Source organism: Polypterus senegalus, chromosome 18 (assembly GCF_016835505.1).
Source record: "Polypterus senegalus isolate Bchr_013 chromosome 18, ASM1683550v1, whole genome shotgun sequence".
NCBI lineage: Eukaryota > Metazoa > Chordata > Cladistia > Polypteriformes > Polypteridae > Polypterus > Polypterus senegalus.
In genome coordinates, this window is record NC_053171.1 from 13267855 (window position 1) to 13286652 (window position 18798).

The following is an 18798-nucleotide window of genomic DNA, read 5'->3' on the forward strand; positions in this document are numbered from 1 at the left end:
AACGCATTCGGATTGATAACGAATCAAACTTGTAAATTGTAAATTAGTTGTTTATCTATTATCGGTGTAATGTTTAGGTTTATTTTTGTTATTGTCTCTTAAATTTCAACTGCTGTGCCTGATGCAGTCACAGAAGGTCAGTCTGAAAATGATGTTTGCAGCTTTTGTGGATAAAAATCAGAGAATTTTACTTTTTTCATGCATGAGTGATATTTTTCCGAACCCTGCTGCTTACACACGAATTGTACGGAGCCTTTTGGCCAATAATGCCGCATCCAAAAATGTGCCGCACTAAAAGGTGGCGGGTTAGAGAAGTTTAACAGGATTTTGCTTCCTAGCCCAAAGCTCTCTAGTATGGCCAAAAATGATGTAATCCGTTTGAATTGGTTATTTGTTATTGTTTTTCTTATTTCAATAGCTTTGTATGCAGTTTAGTGAACTGTATGTACTTCTACAGATCTGTTGATTCAGCATCTCCTGTGGCTCGTCGCTATCCGCGCTCTCAAGGACAGTCCTTTTGGCGGAGCGCGTCACACCCTTTTGCACTTCATATTTTCATATTGCCAATTCTTCCGAGCTTATGTTGCCTCTGAACAACACCAGAGAGCACACGTGGCACCTGCGACGGCGTATCGCTTACGTTTGCCCCTTGGCCACTGATGGCGTCGACTGCCAGCGTCTAATGTGATGCAACAGACAGATTTTCCCCTCGCCTTCGCTTATTTCTTTTTAAAACAGGGTGCGTTCGTTTTCAACATGTGCGATGTGCTCTCTGCACACACGGCGCACATATACATGTCTGATGTGTGTTTTGTTTACGAGATTTTCGGCTGTAGACGGTTCATCGTATCCAGAAGCTCGCAGTTCGTCCGTCAGTCAGCCAGGGTTAACGAGAGCACCGCAGCTCTTTGCAGTTCGAAGTCCCCGCCCCTACTTTGAGCCCCGCCTTCACAAGGTGTTGGCCACTCAGTGAGTCTTCTACTTATTCCCGCCCACTTTTAATCACAATTCACTCCTGGTCGCCTCCAGACGTGTCGTGTATGTCGTGCGCCTGGCTCAGAGGGACCACAGCACGACCGATGACACACGTTAATGCAGCTCAGCTAAACATATGGACGAGGCATACAGAGGAGAATTCCTTCAAAACCTGAAAAACTGTTTTTGGGCGTTTTGTGCATCACAATTGCAGATCTGCCCGCAAAAGAAATCGCACAACTGCGTGCATGTCAAAACCTGGCTGTTTCGCCCCTCGCTCGTCCTCACTCTGCGGTACCACGATTGGCGAATAGGACGGCCTTACCTTGAAACTTCTGTGTTCCTCACCTGAACGATGGCAGCTCACGTTTGTCATAACCGAGCAGCGACAAATTGTGATACAGGCGTCCATATTTAAAGGAATACACGCGCGTCATTGGAAGTTTACAAAGGACACATGAGGGGCTTGAGGCTATGAGCCACCACGCCAGCCCATAAAATAAAAGTGAAGTGAACTAGAAACCCGCAAGGACATTTGACCAGCGGCCACAAAATGAGATTACTGTAGTTAACCCTTAAACTGCCACATACTTGGGGGTTAATGCACTCCTTGCCGCCAAATACATTTTTGTTGCACTTTAAGTAAACGTCACAATTCATAAAGAAAAAGAAATTTCAGTGAAGCATTTTTTTCATGCAAAGAGCATCACAATTACTGCAGCATTGATCATTATTACACACTGCCAATGTACTGGAAAAACTATATAAAAAAACGCTACTGCAACAATCTATTATTATATGTACAAGGTGCAATTGACGCCATTGATGAAATTCAGTAAATCACTGACTGCGCTTGAACTGGCTGCATGCAAACACACAGAGGTAAACGCTGGCGCTGGCAGGCTAGGCTAGCAGCTCAATCCCAGAGACAGTGAGGCTGCTGTGGTCATGAGCTGGCTGCTCAACGAATGTACGGCACTGACTGATCAGCTCCTACTTTCTGGTAAATGGCACTGGGAAACGACAATAGCTGATTGCGGCGGTTTAAAGATTACGAAGAACAAAATGGAAAACACGAGAACACGCAGCTGGAGATGTGTCACAGAGCAGCAGTCAATCAGCAGCAAGGTGAAATGAACAACACTGTAGTGGTCCGGTGCTGCTAAGATTCACACCGTCGAGAAGACAGGGATTTATTTATTTTTATGGTGGAGATTCCAGGGACGCATCCAGCCTTGACTCGACCCGCACGCACTCGCAAAAAGAGACAAAAACAAAGCAAACCGGTAATCAAACAGCAAATAAAGAATGTAATGAAAACGACGATACCACCCCTGTTCCCCTTATGGCGATTATTAAATTACATGAAATAACATTAAATACATCAAAGCACCAACAAAATGCACACAGTAAAGTCCATGAAAAACGGCAACAGATGAAATGTAATGATGACGATAGATAGTCCAGAGATCCGCATGTTGAATGGGAATGTAAAGACAGTCCTACTGGTAGTTCCTGAAATGATGAAGACGGGTGGACGGGTTCAGGAGCGCTCCTTTCTTCACAGGATGGCAATGAATCATCCAGACCCCAACCGTGAAACCATCGAGGACAAAACGAGCAAGTACAGGTAACCCAACAGAACCACAAATTACAAAAACTTTTTCTTCTTTTGGTCACCAGCCTCCTTTTTAAAAGCTGTGCTGACATCCTTTGACCCCAACAGCCCCTGCATCCTCAGCAGAAGACCAATCAGAGCCACTGCAGGGGCTGCTGGGAGTTGCATTTTCAAATTCTAGTAGATTACGCTCTTGGATTGGCTAGTTTCACCATCCCAAGCCGCGTTTTCCTTTACATTTGCTTCCTGTTCTCTCTCTACAGTGCAGTATGGCCACGAAAAAAGCGATAAAAAAAATTGCGTAGAATATTTGCTGTTTCCACTAACAATTATTAGTTAGGTTAAAAAAAAATCCACGAACGACTGAGGCCGTGAACCATGAACCACGTCTTCGCGGGGGTCTACTATATAGCCCACAAAGATCAGTCCCTTTTCTTCCTTAAGTCTTCTGCCTGCCTCTAATCCTCTGCTCGCAAGCTCCGTCCTCTTCCACCCGACTCCGGCTCCTCGAATGGAGCGAGGCAGCCCCTTTTATAGTGTACCCAGAAGAGCTCCAGGTACTTCCCAATTAACCTCTAGCAGCACTTCTGGGTGTGGCGGAAGTGCTGCAGATCTTGTTTCTGGAGCTGAACAGGCGCCCCCTGGCGGTGGCCGCAGACCCCAACAGATTTGAGCTTCTAAGCACCAAGAGCATGGCCCCAATGCAACCCAGGGGGGCTGCCCTCTCATATCCTGGGGTATATATTGTCCTACTCCTGGTTCTCTGCTCCTCCAGGTATCCCAGTAGGGCATGATTCCCGGCCATCTATCACAAAATATGTCTATTATAAAAAAAAAATCTTGAGACTAAATGAGACGGGACTATTGCCAAGAGATTCCCACCCTCCCCTCCTCTAAACCATTTTCAACTACTCACACGGTAATCTCACCTCTCATTCGTGTGAATGCTTTTGTCAGACACAGATCCTGCGCTCTCAGCTCTTATAAATTTTTATGTTTTCCTCACTTTGTGTTCCCAATAAAAGATGACTTATTATGTCCAAATCTTAATAAAGAATTTCATCCTGGAGGGTTATCAACAGAAGACATGAGTACATGGGCAATCCTAGCCCAGAGAAACGATGAAGTAAAAACAAATTAACACGAAAATTGTCGATCAGTTACATGGCAAACTGAATAAATGCGTATCAATAGACTATGCTGAAACAGTTGGTGATGGTGCAGAAGATGAAAACATCAACTTACAATATCTGGTAGAATATCTACAATCGTTAACACCGTCTGGTCTTCCACCAGCCAAATTACTGTTGAAAGAAGGATGTGTCGTAATGTTATTGCGGAATTGATGTCTGAATGATGGGCTATGCAATAGGACAAGATTAGCTGTACTGAAAAAAGGTCGAACAATTCTGACATATAAAATTATAACACGGTGGCGCAGTGGGTAGCGCTGCTGCCTCGCAGTTAGGAGACCCGGGTTCGCTTCCCGGGTCCTCCCTGCGTGGAGTTTGCATGTTCTCCCTGTGTCTACATGGGTTTCTTCCCACAGTCCAAAGACATGCAGGTGAGGTGGTTTGGCGATTCTAAATTGTCCCTGGTGTGTGCTTGGTGTGTGTGTGTGTGTCCTGTGGTGAGTTGGTGCCCTGCCTGGGGTTTGTTTCCTGCCTTGTGCCCTATGTTGGCTGGGATTGGCTCCAGCAGACCCCCGTGACCATGTGTTCGGATTCAACGGGTTGGAAAATGGATGGATGGATGGATAATTATAACAGGAGACAAGAAAGGTAATGTAGTACATCTTCCGCGGATAACATTAAACACTAAAGGAGATCTTGATCTGCCATTCGTATTAAAATGTTTACAGTTTCCCGTTAGAATAGCTTTTGCTATGACAATTAACAAATCTCAGGGACAAACATTAGAAAAAGTCAGTTTATTTATTAGAGAGAAAGAAACTAAATTCACTCACGGGCAGTTAAACGTTGTGTTGTCACGATGCAAGTCCAAACACGGAATCAAAATTCAATGTGATATTGTTGAAAAGTTCATTCCAAATATTATTTTTACTGAAGTTTTACAGTAAATGTGTAAGTGTAAAAAGTATTTGCACGTTAATTTCAAAGCCAAACAGAACGAAAACGTATAATGCAACATGAAGCATAATATCTTTCAATTTATTACGTTGTATTATTTTTTTACTATGGTTAATTACTCGCTGTAATGTAAAATACTTAGGTCTCTTATGCATATGTAACAATTCAATTAAATTGTACTTCTGCTTCCCCATACACGAGAGGCAGAGCCGTGGAGTGGCTAGTGCGTAAAGCCCGCACAGGGTTTGGCGAGCGGAGCAAGCATGGAGCAGAGCCCCTAAGTATGTGTGTGTGTATATTATATATATATATATAATATACTAACAAAATACCCGCGCTTCACAGCGGAGAAGTAGTGTTTTAAAGAAGCAATGAAAAAGAAAAGGAAACATTTTGAAATTAACGTAACATGATTGTCAATGTAATTGTTTTGTCACTGTTGTGAGTGATGCTGTCATAATATATATATATATATATATATATATATACACACACACACACATATATATATATATATACAGCTATATATATATATATATCTATATATATATATATATATATATACACACACATACATACACTCTTTGGGGTGCGAGCAACTGTTGCTGGGGGTGCCAGAATCCATCAAGGAAGAAAAATGAAAAACATTATTTGTACAAAATCTTAATTTATTTATCCATTCCTAAATAATTAAATGGGCAGGCTATTTTGTATCAGTGCAATACGCTGCTTGTTAAAACGGATGACTCCTAATCTTACGTGCAAGTCTGCGTGGATATTATGAACTATCGTATCTGTTCAGTTCTATTTAAATTTTAAATAGAAGGAATTTTTATTTAGTCGACAGAAATATCTTTGGTAGGAATGTAAGTTAAATGTAGGCATCATTGCATACATTTTTCTTCACCATACAAATGTAAAGAGTAAATTCGCCTTACATTCCATCCAAAGATATTTGTGTCGACTAATCAGGGGTGTCAAACTCAATTGCACAGGGGGCCAAAATCCAAAACACACTTTAGGTCGAAGGCCGAACAGGAAAAACATTTATTGAACACACTAAAACTAAACTTTTAAAACTTAACTTTTTTGAACATATATATGAATATAAACAGACAGGAATATTATTCCTGAATAAATCAACTCAAACCTTAAACAACTTATAATAATATTTTGCTCTTCATAAAAATATATCCTGTCTAAATTATACAAGTTAGAAATAAAGTAAATTTTAAAAGAACAAATATTCAAATTTCTTTACTCGTATGTAATTTTATATAAAAAATAAACTTACATTTTAAATATCCCAAAAGATTTTGCTCTCCATAAAAATATATCCTGTCAAAATTATACAAATTCAAATATGAACATGCTGCATAACAAAACCTGGAAATATAAATAAAATGTGTTCTTTTCAGCAATAACAAATCAAATCATTCAGTTGTCTTTGCTCTTATGTCATTTTATCAGATTTGGACGCCTGGCATCTTTTTTTGGCCACAAGTTCGTTTCTGTTTGGTGTGAGGTTCTGTGTTGTGGAGATTCTCAGGATGGACTGCAGGTGCTCATCAGTGAGGCGACTCCTGTGTGCTGTTTTGTTAGTCTTCATCACTGAGAAGAGCTTCTCACACAGATATGTGCTACCAAACATGCACAAGGTTCCAGCCGCATGTAGACGGAGCTGGAGCATTTGTGCAGGAATGGAGTGAATAAACTGTGCGGGTCGTGCAGTATCGTACTTACACTGCAGCTCAATCACCTCCATCTGAATCTGCACAGGCGCAGTTTCCACATCGATGGCAAATAGGTTGCGAAACAACTCAAAATTCTTTTTTTGTTCTTCAAAGTCACCAAAGCGCCGTGCGAACTCAGTGCGCAGTGCGCTCAGTTTATCAGCAAAGTGCGTATTTGGGAACACCGTTGTGCCAACTTGGTTCAAGATTACTTGGCAACAGGGAAAGTGGGGCAAGTTGCACTGGTGCATTTGTGTCTCCCATAAAAGTAGCTTCACTTGAAATCACTTTGTGATTGTGAACGGGTAAAAACGTCTGCTGAAGTGTCAGATTCTTCTTTAACTCTTCTGCTTTCTGTATCTTGTGCATTGCATTCAGGTCTTTCAGGTTATCTTGATGTTTTGTCTCATAGTGCCGTCTTAGATTAAATTCTGTAATTACAGCCACATTAGCTCCACAAATGAGACACACGGGTTCAGTAAACATATACTCAGCCTCCCATCGGTTTTTAAAGGCTCTATTTTCAGAATCAACTTTTCTCTTCAGCATCGTGTGGGCTAGCTTCGCAATAACTTGCAGCATCATAAGCTAGACTTGATTAACGCGTAAGTGTTCGGCAAGGCAGCTGAAGCGCTGCATTATGGGATCTGTAGTTTATTGTGTTACCAGCGCTTCATATACCCGGGCCATTAATAACAATAATACAGTATATAAAATGATCTCGCGGGCCGGATATAATTACACGCCGGGCCGGATGTGGCCCGGCCCTTGAGTTTGACACATATGGACTAAATAGAACTTGAAAAGATATATTTTTTCAAATGTGATTGGCAATTCAGATAGAGTTGACGCGCACTACAGCCTGCATGCCTCAATGAGTCATCCTCCCCTCGCTCTTACTTTTTACCGTTCATCTAATGAATACACTGAGTATGGCTTTACCAAAACAATCATTGATGGCGAATAAAGTATCCATTATTCGAGTATGTAGATCGGGTATATATATACCCGTGTATCGCAGCGGAGAAGTAGTGTGTTAAAAAAGCTAGAAAAAGAAAAGGGAACATTTTAAAAATAACGTAACATGACTGTCAATATACAGTATTTGTTTTGTGAGTGTTACTGAGTGTTGCTGTCATCAAGGATTTGATTATCATTATTTCTTTCAATCAGGTTCGTATTTGTAGGATGTGTTGTGTTCAAGTTACATTCCGTGTTTGTCAATCGTTGTAAAGATGACAGGTTTCATTCATCGATTCGTTTCTTACTGCATCAATAAACAGCTTGTCTTCTTCTTTATCTGAGACCTGACACACTGCATGCACAGGTTTTTTTTACACTGTCTTCCTTTAGCGGGACATTGACTTTTTCCACCGTGTGCTTTGTTTCCACAGTAGCTGCATTTATGAATATGCTTGTATGTATCAGACGCTTCATATTTTTGCTGCCTTTTCAATTGTTTAATTCGGTTTTGTTCAGCTCTTTGGAACTGTTGCTTTTATCTGTGCACTGCGTCCAGTTCACGTGAGCCGCTCGGTGTACATGCATCGAAGTTCCCAGCTGTGCTGGTGCCATCTTGTGCTATGTCCATGGCTGTATTTAATGTTACCTTAGTCCTGGCACTTAAAACTTTCTCTCGCAGTTTCGCTGAGTTTGTGTCAAACACCACCCTGACCATCTCATCTTCTTCTCCATAAACACAGTCCTTCACCCGTGAATATTCAGTGGGAGTTTGCTATTGGATTGCCGTTGACGGACGGCCTTATATGGGCAGGCACTAAATTACAAACGCCAGCGGCAGCCTGTCTATGAACTTAATTTAAAGTGTAGGTTTACATCGTGCTTTGTTTCCGAAGTAGCAGAACTCGCTTCTTATTGTTTCGCTGCCTTCTCAATTATATAATGCATGTTTTCTTGAGCGCTTTTTTGAGGTCTTCCTGGTTTTCTATGTACTGCGTGATTACGTGAGAGGCGTGATGATGTCACACGAAACTCCGCCCCCACGGCGTTGAAGCTCATCTCCATTACAGTAAATGGAGAAAAACTGCTTCCAGTTATGACCATTACGCGTAGAATTTCGATATAAAACCTGTCCAACTTTTGTAAGGAAGCTGTAAGGAATCAACCTGCCAAATTTCAGCCTTCCACCCACACGGGAAGTTGGAGAATTAGTGATGAGTCAGTGAGTGAGTGAGTGAGTGAGTGAGTGAGGGCTTTGCCTTTTATTAGTATAGTATCTGTACATCCGTGATGTGAGCCTCGCGTTCCACCACATCCCAAAGGTGATCTACTGGATTGAGATCTGGTGACTGTGGAGGCCATTTGAGTCCAGTGAGCTCCTTGTCGTGTTCAAGACATCAGTTTGAGATGATTTGAGCTTTGTAACACAGCACGTTATCCTGCTGGAAGGAGCCATCAGAAGATAAGTACACCAGTCTGGCCATTGTTCTCTGACCTCTGGTATCAACAAGGCATTTCCACCAACAGGACTGCCACTCACTGATATTTTCTCTTTTTTCCGGACCATTCTCTGTAAACCTCAGAGATGACTGCACATGAAAATGGTACAAAAAGAAGAACCGTGCTTTCCACAACAAAATCATCTTCATGTATGACAATGCACCATCTCATGCTGCAAGGAATACTTCTGCATCATTGGCTGCTATTGCATAAAAGGAGAGAAACTCATGGTGTGGCCCCCATTCTCCACTGACCTCAATCCTATTGAGAACCTTCGGAGCAACCTCAAGCAAAACATCCGAGGGTCGGAGGCAGTTTACACCCAAACAGCAGCTCTGGGAGGCTATTCTGACATCCTGCAAAGAAATTCAAGCAGAAACTCTCCGAAAACTCACAAGTTCAATGGATGCAAGAATTGGGGTCCTATGTTAATATGTAACTTGACCTGTTAAGATGTTTTTGATTGAAATAGCTTTTGATCTCAGTAAATATGACCTCCTAATGCTGCAAATTCAACAAATGACCATTTTCACTTCTTTACAACCTATAAAATGTTTTGAAACTCTGTTGTGCGTAATAATTTGGAACAGTGCATTTTAAGTTTTTTAATTTTTAAAAAACATACCATTATCATTAGGAGGATTGTTCAGTAACATTTGAATTATACTCTAATGGTTAATGACTCAAAAATTATGCTGACTGCCACTTGCATCAACTATTTAGGAAAATCAGAGAAAAATATCATTTGCATAATGATTTGGAACACGGTGTAATGGCTGATGCTCTGATCAAATCGGCACTGCACGAGATCAGTCTGAGGACTTGCGATCTACCCTTTAGAGTCCCAATTACAAAAACCCAACACCAGGAAAATACAATGAAACCGATAAAGTGTTGCATTTGCAAACTCAAGACAAAACCCAGCATCACCTCATCCACGTGGATGTCACAGAATCCAACAGAACATTGCAAAGTAAGATGGCAAACTCTTACCAGATGAGCAGCCATCACCATCTGAAAACAAGAGAAAACACAGGCCGATTTTTTTTCTTTTTTCCTTTATTTGCTTTCAGTTAAATTAAATAACTTAAAAGGTGTAAAAAAAAAAAAAAAGTCACCAAAATATGACAGAGCAGAAGAAAAGCAGAAACTAAGTGGTCAGAGCTGTTAGATAAAAACAGGACAGGGGGTAAATAAATAATTGCACAGTCCCCCTCCTTCATCCAACTCAATTCAACTCAACTCAACAGCGATATCAAACCTGATCAGGGAATGGCGCCAGAACTCTGACACCAACACGTGGTGGTCCAGAATGCAAGAGCTACATACAAGACAAGCCTGCAGTCTCCTTCCAAATGGCATCCCAGCGTAAAGAAATCCAGCAAAAGGCGGGCAAACTCCACTCCGGTAACGGGGGGGAAATACAAGAAAATCCAAAAAAAAAAAAAAAACTGGTGGGGTTGAAGGCACAGATATTTAGAAGTAATAAATGAACAAAGAACATGTCCTCTCCAGTCAGGCCCCGGGGCTCTCACGTGAACTAAAACAACAGGAAAGAGATGAAGAGAACATCTGCTGCCCCCACCAACATTTGAACATTCTGGAACAAACAGGAGGATGTCAAAGGGCTCCTCCGCGTGTCACTTCAGCCGCTCACACGCAGGAGACCACACCGCACTGCAGTCAGTCGGCGGACACAAGACCCGACAGTAACGGTCGGCCATCCTCAGCAGCGCGGAGGTCGGTGGTGACTCCCAACTGAAAATCGGCCATTGTGGCATCAAAACCCTGTCGAAAAATTTCAACCACAGAGAAAACTTTCAGATAACAGCAATACACATACAAAAGATGGCTCAAGAGTGGCTTTCAAGTCAGTTGTTTTTTGGAATGGCGAGAAAAAAAAACACAAAAAAAACAAAAAACAAAAGAAAAAGAAAGTCTTGCTCGCTAAAAAAAAGCATGCTAACTGAAGACAGGCCCTGCTAGGAACAGGCGACACTCTCATTGGGTGAAAACGTAACGTCCACTCGCTCCGAAACTCACATCAGTGTGCTGTTTAAGGTAGGTTGGTTATTTTTTTTGTTTTCTTTTTTTTAAGAAAGGTATAACAAACAAGTCTAAAATATGACTAACATCAGGGCCAGGAAAACGTTATGAATTGCATTTTTCAGGATTCTCCTCCTTTGTATTCAATTTGTTTAAAAAAAAACCTGGTGTATATCACATTATAAAAGTTCTCACAGCAAGAAGATTTCCATGAACCTCACCGACCCTTTCCCTTCCCTCCCTCCCCCAACTGATAACAAAGGCTCTAAAATTTCCAGGCCTACTATAATCGCCGCAACGCCCTTTTCTTCTCTATCTTCTTTTTTCCATTGTTTAGTCGCTTGCTGTTCTCTCCCGCGTGCTTCTTTGGCTGAGGGCCCCCCTCGTTTGTTGCGCCACCAAGGCCCACGTCTTCACTGTCTCCGTCCCCTGGTACCCCTGTTCCGACCCGCAGGTGGCTCAAGCCTGTGCTGCTTCCCATTGCATGGATCTCGGTCATCAACCTGGCCCTGGAGGCATACTCGGAGTAATCTTCAAGGAGAAGGCGGCCGGCCTCTTCATTCAGGGCAGACTCCGGGTTCGGGTGGATTAGAAGACACTTGATTGTCTGCAAATGACAGTTAAACAGAACAGTTAACACCAGCAGAGGGTTTTCAGTACCACCATAAGCATGTGAACGGAGCCAAAAAAAAAAAAAAATGGCTGCAGAACATTTCAATGTAGTCAAACTCGGTGGCACACACTCCGATTACATCGGTCAATTATGGGTGCCAAATTGTACATCTTAATGTGATATTAAAGTTGTATCTAAGTGCTACGTAAAGAAAAGCGGAATTGTTTTTATAATAATAAAAGTTACATTTATATAGCACTTTACATAGACAGTGGGGGGGCCTGCTCAACCACCACCAATGTGTAGTGACGGCAGCCATTTTTGTGCCAGGATGCTCGTCACACATTAGCTATTAGATGGTGAAAGGATCAGAGAGATTGTAAGTCAATAAGGGACAGGCGATGATTAGGAGGCCAGATTGAGAGAGGCCGTGGTGGGCAATTTAGCCAGGACATCGGGATACACCCAACACTTTTCAAAAGTTGCCCAGGGTTCTTTAATGACCACAGAGAATCGGGACCTCAGTTTTTATGTCTCATCTGAACGACGTCACTATTTTTTTTTTTGTTTAACAGCACTTTGACCCCATCACTGCACCGGGGGCACTGGGATCCACATACAGACCACAGGATAAGCGCCCCCTAATGGCCTCACCAACACCTCTTCCAGAAGCCACCCAAAGACTTCAGACAGCTCAGGAAACAGACATGTGGTAGGGAGGGGGTGTAGTTCATGGCAGGGAACTGGCAGCATTTTCTGCGGTTTGAAAAAAATTCAACATTAGTACCCAAGAACTTTGCATTAAATCCACACTCCTGCATCTTACGAGAACGTCAAGCCGGCAATCACATACTGCACGTGTGTTTTTATGCAGTCGGAGATCAGGCCTCATATTGTCTCATCTACTACACGCTGTTGGATACTGTAGACATAACTAGTTTTCACCGGTCAGGCTAGCTTGTTACATCCTACTGGTGTCACATGAACCAGCAGGTTGTCCTTTTCATGTGCCAGAGAAAATTGTTACCAGTCTCTTGGATGCCAACTGGCACTGGGGATGCGCACAACAAATAGTCCGATCATCTCTCAGTGCAAGTCTAACTGAAATGTTAGGGCGCGATATTCACATAGAGAGTAGGGCTGGATACTGTTAGCGACCCCCACAAGGATTTTATCCTGATTCTCGAGTAATGACACAATTATACTGTGATGTTTTATAAATACAGGTTGAGCATCCCCAATCAGAAATTCCTGGGAGCAGAAGTGTTTTGGATATTTTTTGGATAATCAGATATCTTGGGAAGAACCGTGATCAATAAGGAACATGCAGCCAAACCAGCTAAAGGTTCGATATGTACACCTCAGAAATTAAAAAATTAAAATACTCGGAATTAATAAAAAAAGAACTCAGTGGGGTGAAATGTGTGTATATTTATGGCAACTCTGACACACAGGTACTGGGACATGCCGACGCCCTTCATCAAGCAGGGAAATGCAGTCAAGCCAGCTAAATGACTGACACGTATAATAATTCCCATCACCGAGCCGTTATTATAATGTGTATTGACGTGACAAACACATTAAACCTCAAAAGTTATGAATGTGATGCACAACTAAAAATATTTTTAGTTTTTCGTCAGTTGATATTTGCTACCTGTTGACAGTTCTCAGTGAACAGGCCAACAGGTCACGAATATCTCCGCCAAGCTTCACTCCGTCGTGCCTGCTGTGCTGGAAGCCATTAACCGACCAAATAGTTGCAACATCCAGTTTTCATATAGTTTGGGGTTACGCAGGTGCACCACCGGACAAAAGTTTAAGAGCCTATCAGTTTTCCAGTTTTTTTTTTCAAATGTAATCAGTTGAAATGCAATGAATGACCTAAAATGGTGAAAAGGTAAGCAGTAAACTGCTAGAGGTTTAAAATTTAAAGATTAGGGTTAGCAAAAAAGTGGAAAAAAAGAAAATTTCAGAATATTCCAAATGGGCCTACAGAAATTCTGCGGCAATTCAAGTCAACTGAGCCTTGCACGTTGAAGCAAACAATTTGCACAGGTGTCCCCACTTCTGTTGATTACTTAAAAGCAGAGCTGGAACAGACTGTGTTACTACACCCTCTGAAGTACTACTTGGACAATATAATACTGTAGAAAGATGTCAATTTCAGGGATAATGGCAAGAACTTTGTGCTGCAGGCTTGACCATTCATTAAAGGTCAAAATAAGGCCTAGAAATGCCGGCTGTGAAGTAATCAACAGGAGTTGGGACACCCATGCAAATGGTTTGTGTCAACGTGCAAGGCTTCATTTACTTGAATTGCTGCCGAACATCTGTAGGTTGCAGCCTATTAGTCGTTCCCTTAAGAAGACCCATTTGGAATATTCTGAAATTTCCATTTTTTCAGTTTTTGCTAAACCTAAACTTTAAATGAAGACCATTTTAAGTCATTCATTGCATTTCGGTTGATTAGCCATTGTGAATGTAATGAGAAGTCAAGCAAAATGACCCCTTTCATCGGCTAACTAAGAAGATTACGAAATGCAAGCTTTTGAGGCAACTCGGGCCCCTTCTTCAGGCAAACTGCGACTACACAAAAGTGAACAAGGGGCCAGAGTTGCCTCGAAAGCTTGCATATCGTAATCTTCTTAGCTAGCCGATAAAAAGGATTGTTTTGTTTGACTTCTCATTACAAGAAAAACTGGAAAAACGGAGGTGTTCTAAAAACTTTTGAGCAGCAGTGCAGAACTCTCCCATGTTCTGAATGAGAATTCTTGCTTTCTCCACCACACGTTTGCTTTCGACTTTCTTTTAGTAACATTCATGTGAGAAAAATGCTTGAATGAATATAAAAATGATTCCACTTAATTATGTGGCCATTGTTATTTGTCAAAGTGTGCTTCTGCTATCATCTCTCGTAATATTCCTCTTTCTGGGTCCCAGGATGGTTTGCTGTTTTCTTAATTAAAGGTCTTCAAATTAAAAAGTTTAAGAACAACTGATGTGAAGTAGTCTACACTATTGCTTCCTACTACTTATTAGTAAATATTAGCATTGTTCAAGTCTCTCTTAGTTTATTGAGTCGGTTTATGAATTTCTGGCTGAAAAGGCACTTAATATCTGATGAATTGGTACAAAGTGCAAATGCATATCAACCCTCCTTACTGGCAAACACTGCCATCCTCACCTCGTCTGATCATCTGAAACAGAGTACTAACTTGGTTAAAGTAAACGGCCTAATTCTACTGACACGGACCACTGGCAGATACCGTGTATACTCGCGTATAAGTCGGGTCTTGAAACCCAAAAAAATTCGATCATAAAATCAGACCCGACTTATATGCCTGTTCAAAAATGACACATTTATTTTTTTTATTTATTTTTAAAACATCTTCTTGCCTTCTCCAATCTCACACCAGTTTCTAAGACTCATCGAATGTTGTTGTAGCAGTGCAGTTACCAATTTCTTTCACCACTTCAACTACTTTTAATTTAAAACTAGCTTCATATTTTCTTCTAATCGAACACTCCATCGCAGACAAAGGATGCTCTTACAATAAAGGTGAATGAGGGTGTAAGATACAAAAACACAAAACAGTGTAAACATTGCTTCGGGATAGTTCAGGTACTACCGTGTGGTCACGTAGGCACAATACATAGAAAACAAAGGCTGTGTGCTCTGTGGTTACTCTCTCGGGAGGGCATTAGCATATCATAATCTCTTGGATCAATAGCACGAGTGGCGCATTCGATTTATATGATTGACATTAAAAAATACTGGAAATTATATGGTAAAATCAAGCCCCGACTTATCTGCAGGACAACTTACACGTGAGTATATACGGTAATCTACAAGGGCCATCATTACCCAATTATCTAAGCAATGTCAATTGTCCAGAGACAACTACACTGTGAGTGGAAAAAAAACACACCAAAATGTTTTTCATCACATCTTCAACAATAGTCGGCTGATTTACTTAATGTTTGATACAAAGTGTATGTAATATGTTTTCCAACGACAGCTGTATTAATTACTCACATCAAACAAACAACATCGCTGCACTAGCTTATTGAACTTAAGTCTTCGTGTTTTGACATAAATAAAATGAGATTACCTTTTCATTCAAAGTTATCAACAAGATGTGGAACAGTAATTTTAATAAGTGTTTTATGATTTATTAAAGAAGTTGTTCAAAGTGCTTTCCCTTGGCCTTGGTCTCCACTGATCAATTGCCTTGTCAACAACACTCTGTTCAAGTTCAGCCCAGACAGAGATGAGGCGCTGCTTCAGGTCCTCGATGTCTCGTATTGGAGTCTGGTAGACATCAAACCCCAGATTCGATAGTCGACAGGATTGAGGTGTGGTGAGTTTGCTGGCCAAAGGTCTGGTTCAATTAAACCTGGAGTTTCACGACGTAGCAGCTCAACAGTGGCCCGTGCACGGTGTGCTGGGGCGTTGTCCTGCTGGAAGACAAAGAAGTCTCCTGACATGTGTCTGATTGCTGGTAACATGTTCTGTGTCAGCAGGACATCCCGGTAGTATACACCATTGACTTTTACTCCGGGTTCAATGAAGAAAAGCTCTGTGCAGCCAAGTTTGGAGACTGCTACCGATACCATAACTGAGCGGCTGAAGGTAGGGCGGGTCCGCAGGAGGCGCTTGGCATCAGTATCTCGCTTCTTTGTTGTTGACAGTACGTACAGACGATCATTCTGGGCATTGATAGGTGGTGCCACCGTAAAAACCTTTTCATCTGTGAACCAGATGAAGCTGACGCTGTGCTCTGAAAACTTGTCCAGCAGCTGCTTGCATCGTTTCAAGCACGACTCCTCGTTGGCTGTTAACTGCTGTGCACGGCGCTTTTTCAAGCACTTCAGCTCAGAGCTTTATGGATTATCTCAACCACAGTTCTTTGGCTTATTCCGATTTCTCTAGCTATCTGTCGAGCTGTTCTGTGAGTCTGTGGTGCGTCTTCTTGGCTTAGTACAAGATCGTTAACAGCTTCAATGTTTTCAAGTATGCGCCGAGCGTGGTCGACCACTGCCTGGTTGCCGGTCCACAGTGCCGGTCGACCGAATCTTTCGTAGCAGCACATCGAGGCCGTTTTTGTTCCAACCTTTCTGTGGGAACTCTTATCAGTCCACGACTGCTATAACCCTTTAGCAGAACCAAATTCTTAATAAAAATTCGGTCTTCTGTACTGAAACCCATTTTTATCTGCAAATTTAGCAAGGGTCAAACTTGTTTACAAACTTTATCGTCTGCGTTCAGCGCGTATCCATGGCAACCAAATTTATAAATAAGTAAGATCTTATACTGCTTTGACCAGGCTTTGACACAAGTTTATACAATGTTCCAAATTTTATCAAAATTGGCCGACTATTGTTGAAGATGTGATGAAAAACATTTTGGTGTATTTTTTTTCCCACTCATAGTGGAAAAGTTTTGAATTGTATCAGGCACAGACATCTACTGACTAAGGATTGAGCAAATCTACCCCAGAGCATCACCAGGAACCTACCAACTTGCCATGGACAAAATGCCATGCTAGCACAGAGCACACTCACTCACACTGGGATATTCTGTAGTCACCAGTTCATCTAAAATGCAACTTTCAGATTTGTAGGAGGAAACCAAAGCACCCTGGAAAAATTCAGGTGGGCGTTATGAGAACGCACAAGAAGCAGACAGACAGAGTATGGGCCAGAAGTGACAGGCAGGTATCTCTGGAACACAAAGGCAGCAGGCATAACCGTGGCACTACTCTTCTGGACCAATCAATAGGCAAACAGAGGCTTTCCCTAACTATATGGAGTGTGCACCACTAGATCTCACCAAGACATCACTTACTTGAGGCTGATGAGGCACTAAAATCACTTACCAGTAGAATATGCCTGATGCCCAGCTCGGCCTTCCAGTCTTTCTTGAGAACATTGACACAGATTTCTCCATTGTGACCGACATTTGGATGGAAGATCTTTGTCAGGAAATAACCTTTGGGTGGTGTAGCTGGAAAATCTTTTCCCAGAACGAGGCGCATTTTAAAAACTCCACCAGCAAATGGCGTCCCTTCTGCAAACAAACATACATAAAATTATTTTAGATTGAAAATAAAATGCCAGTAAAACAAATGGGTGAGTAGAAGTTCCTAACAGTAAGCTACTATAAAGCATATATGACTAATGTCCCAAATAAGCAAGTTGGGCACATTATGTACAGCATACATATTTCCAAATCATCACACTGGCACACTGGGTAATTTAACATCACTTTACAAAACAAACTGTTGAGAGACAGCTTTAAAAAGAAAAAACACACTAATATTCTGTGCTCTTCGGCAGTGTTATGTATGGATGATTTTTTAAAAATCGAACCCACTATAAGCCTTGAATGCATTCACGGCTTCTTTTGTTTGGTTACCAAGGAAACGCGTAGTCATATTTTTGAAGGATTATGTATGCATTACATTCAGAATTGAATGAACGACACAGTTAGGGGAGCTGTGCTTTGATACAAAGCACAACAGAAATGCACAACTGACAAGAGTGCCCAAGAAGTAAGCACAAAATCCGCGACCTCCATCTCTCCTCCTATTCGTTTATTTCAGATCAATCATTTTATACAAGCTTGGGACACTGACCCAAAGTAAATGGGTAATTTGTACCAGGGTCCATTAAAAACACAAAAAAACACACACCATGGACAAGCATATATGAGCTCCAGCAGTGTATACATTACAAAAAAATACCTGTCTATAAACCAACTTAGGCAAAAATGAACCGAATGATGTGGGCAGGCTGTTAAAATTGTTTTTGCTTAAGAAACACCTAAAAGAGTGCATGGTGCAAACACACATTACAACATATGATGGAGACAAAATCGTGCATCTTCTAGTGGAAAAGTCAAACTAAAAAAAAGGGTAAAAATATGAAGCCAATGTAGAAGACACTTTAATGAGTCGACACCCCACGGTCTGCTGAATACTACAGGCAGCTTTACATTGGAGTCTGCGCTCAGTGACGCCGCGGTTCACACATGGAAGTCACAACATCTTCACCTTTACACATCTCTTTATTGGTAACCTCCCACCACAAAAAACGCAACAATCAGCAACAAGCGCTGGAATTTGCGAGCATAGTCTATTTTTTGTTGCTAAGTTCATTTTTTCAGTAAAATTTTTCTGTTTTGTTGTAAAACATGATTACAGTGGATTATGTGGCCAGCCCTCTCTGGCGTATGTGTGCACACGCACATGCGCGACTGTG

At 41.6% G+C, this 18798-nt stretch overlaps 1 protein-coding gene across 1 annotated transcript in view; it reads right to left on the reverse strand.

Moving 5' to 3' along the window:
• Window positions 1-10949: 10949 nt before the first annotated feature.
• The window catches only part of ube2s (ubiquitin-conjugating enzyme E2S), a 38808-nt gene continuing 30959 nt past the window's right edge, over window positions 10950-18798 (reverse strand). The window contains exons 3-4 of the mRNA XM_039741697.1: window positions 17415-17605; window positions 10950-11529 (exon numbers count right to left, since the gene is read on the reverse strand). Of these exons, the coding sequence (XP_039597631.1) occupies window positions 11206-11529; window positions 17415-17605 (515 nt within the window). The 3' untranslated portion in view covers window positions 10950-11205. The remainder of the gene's footprint in view (window positions 11530-17414; window positions 17606-18798) is intronic.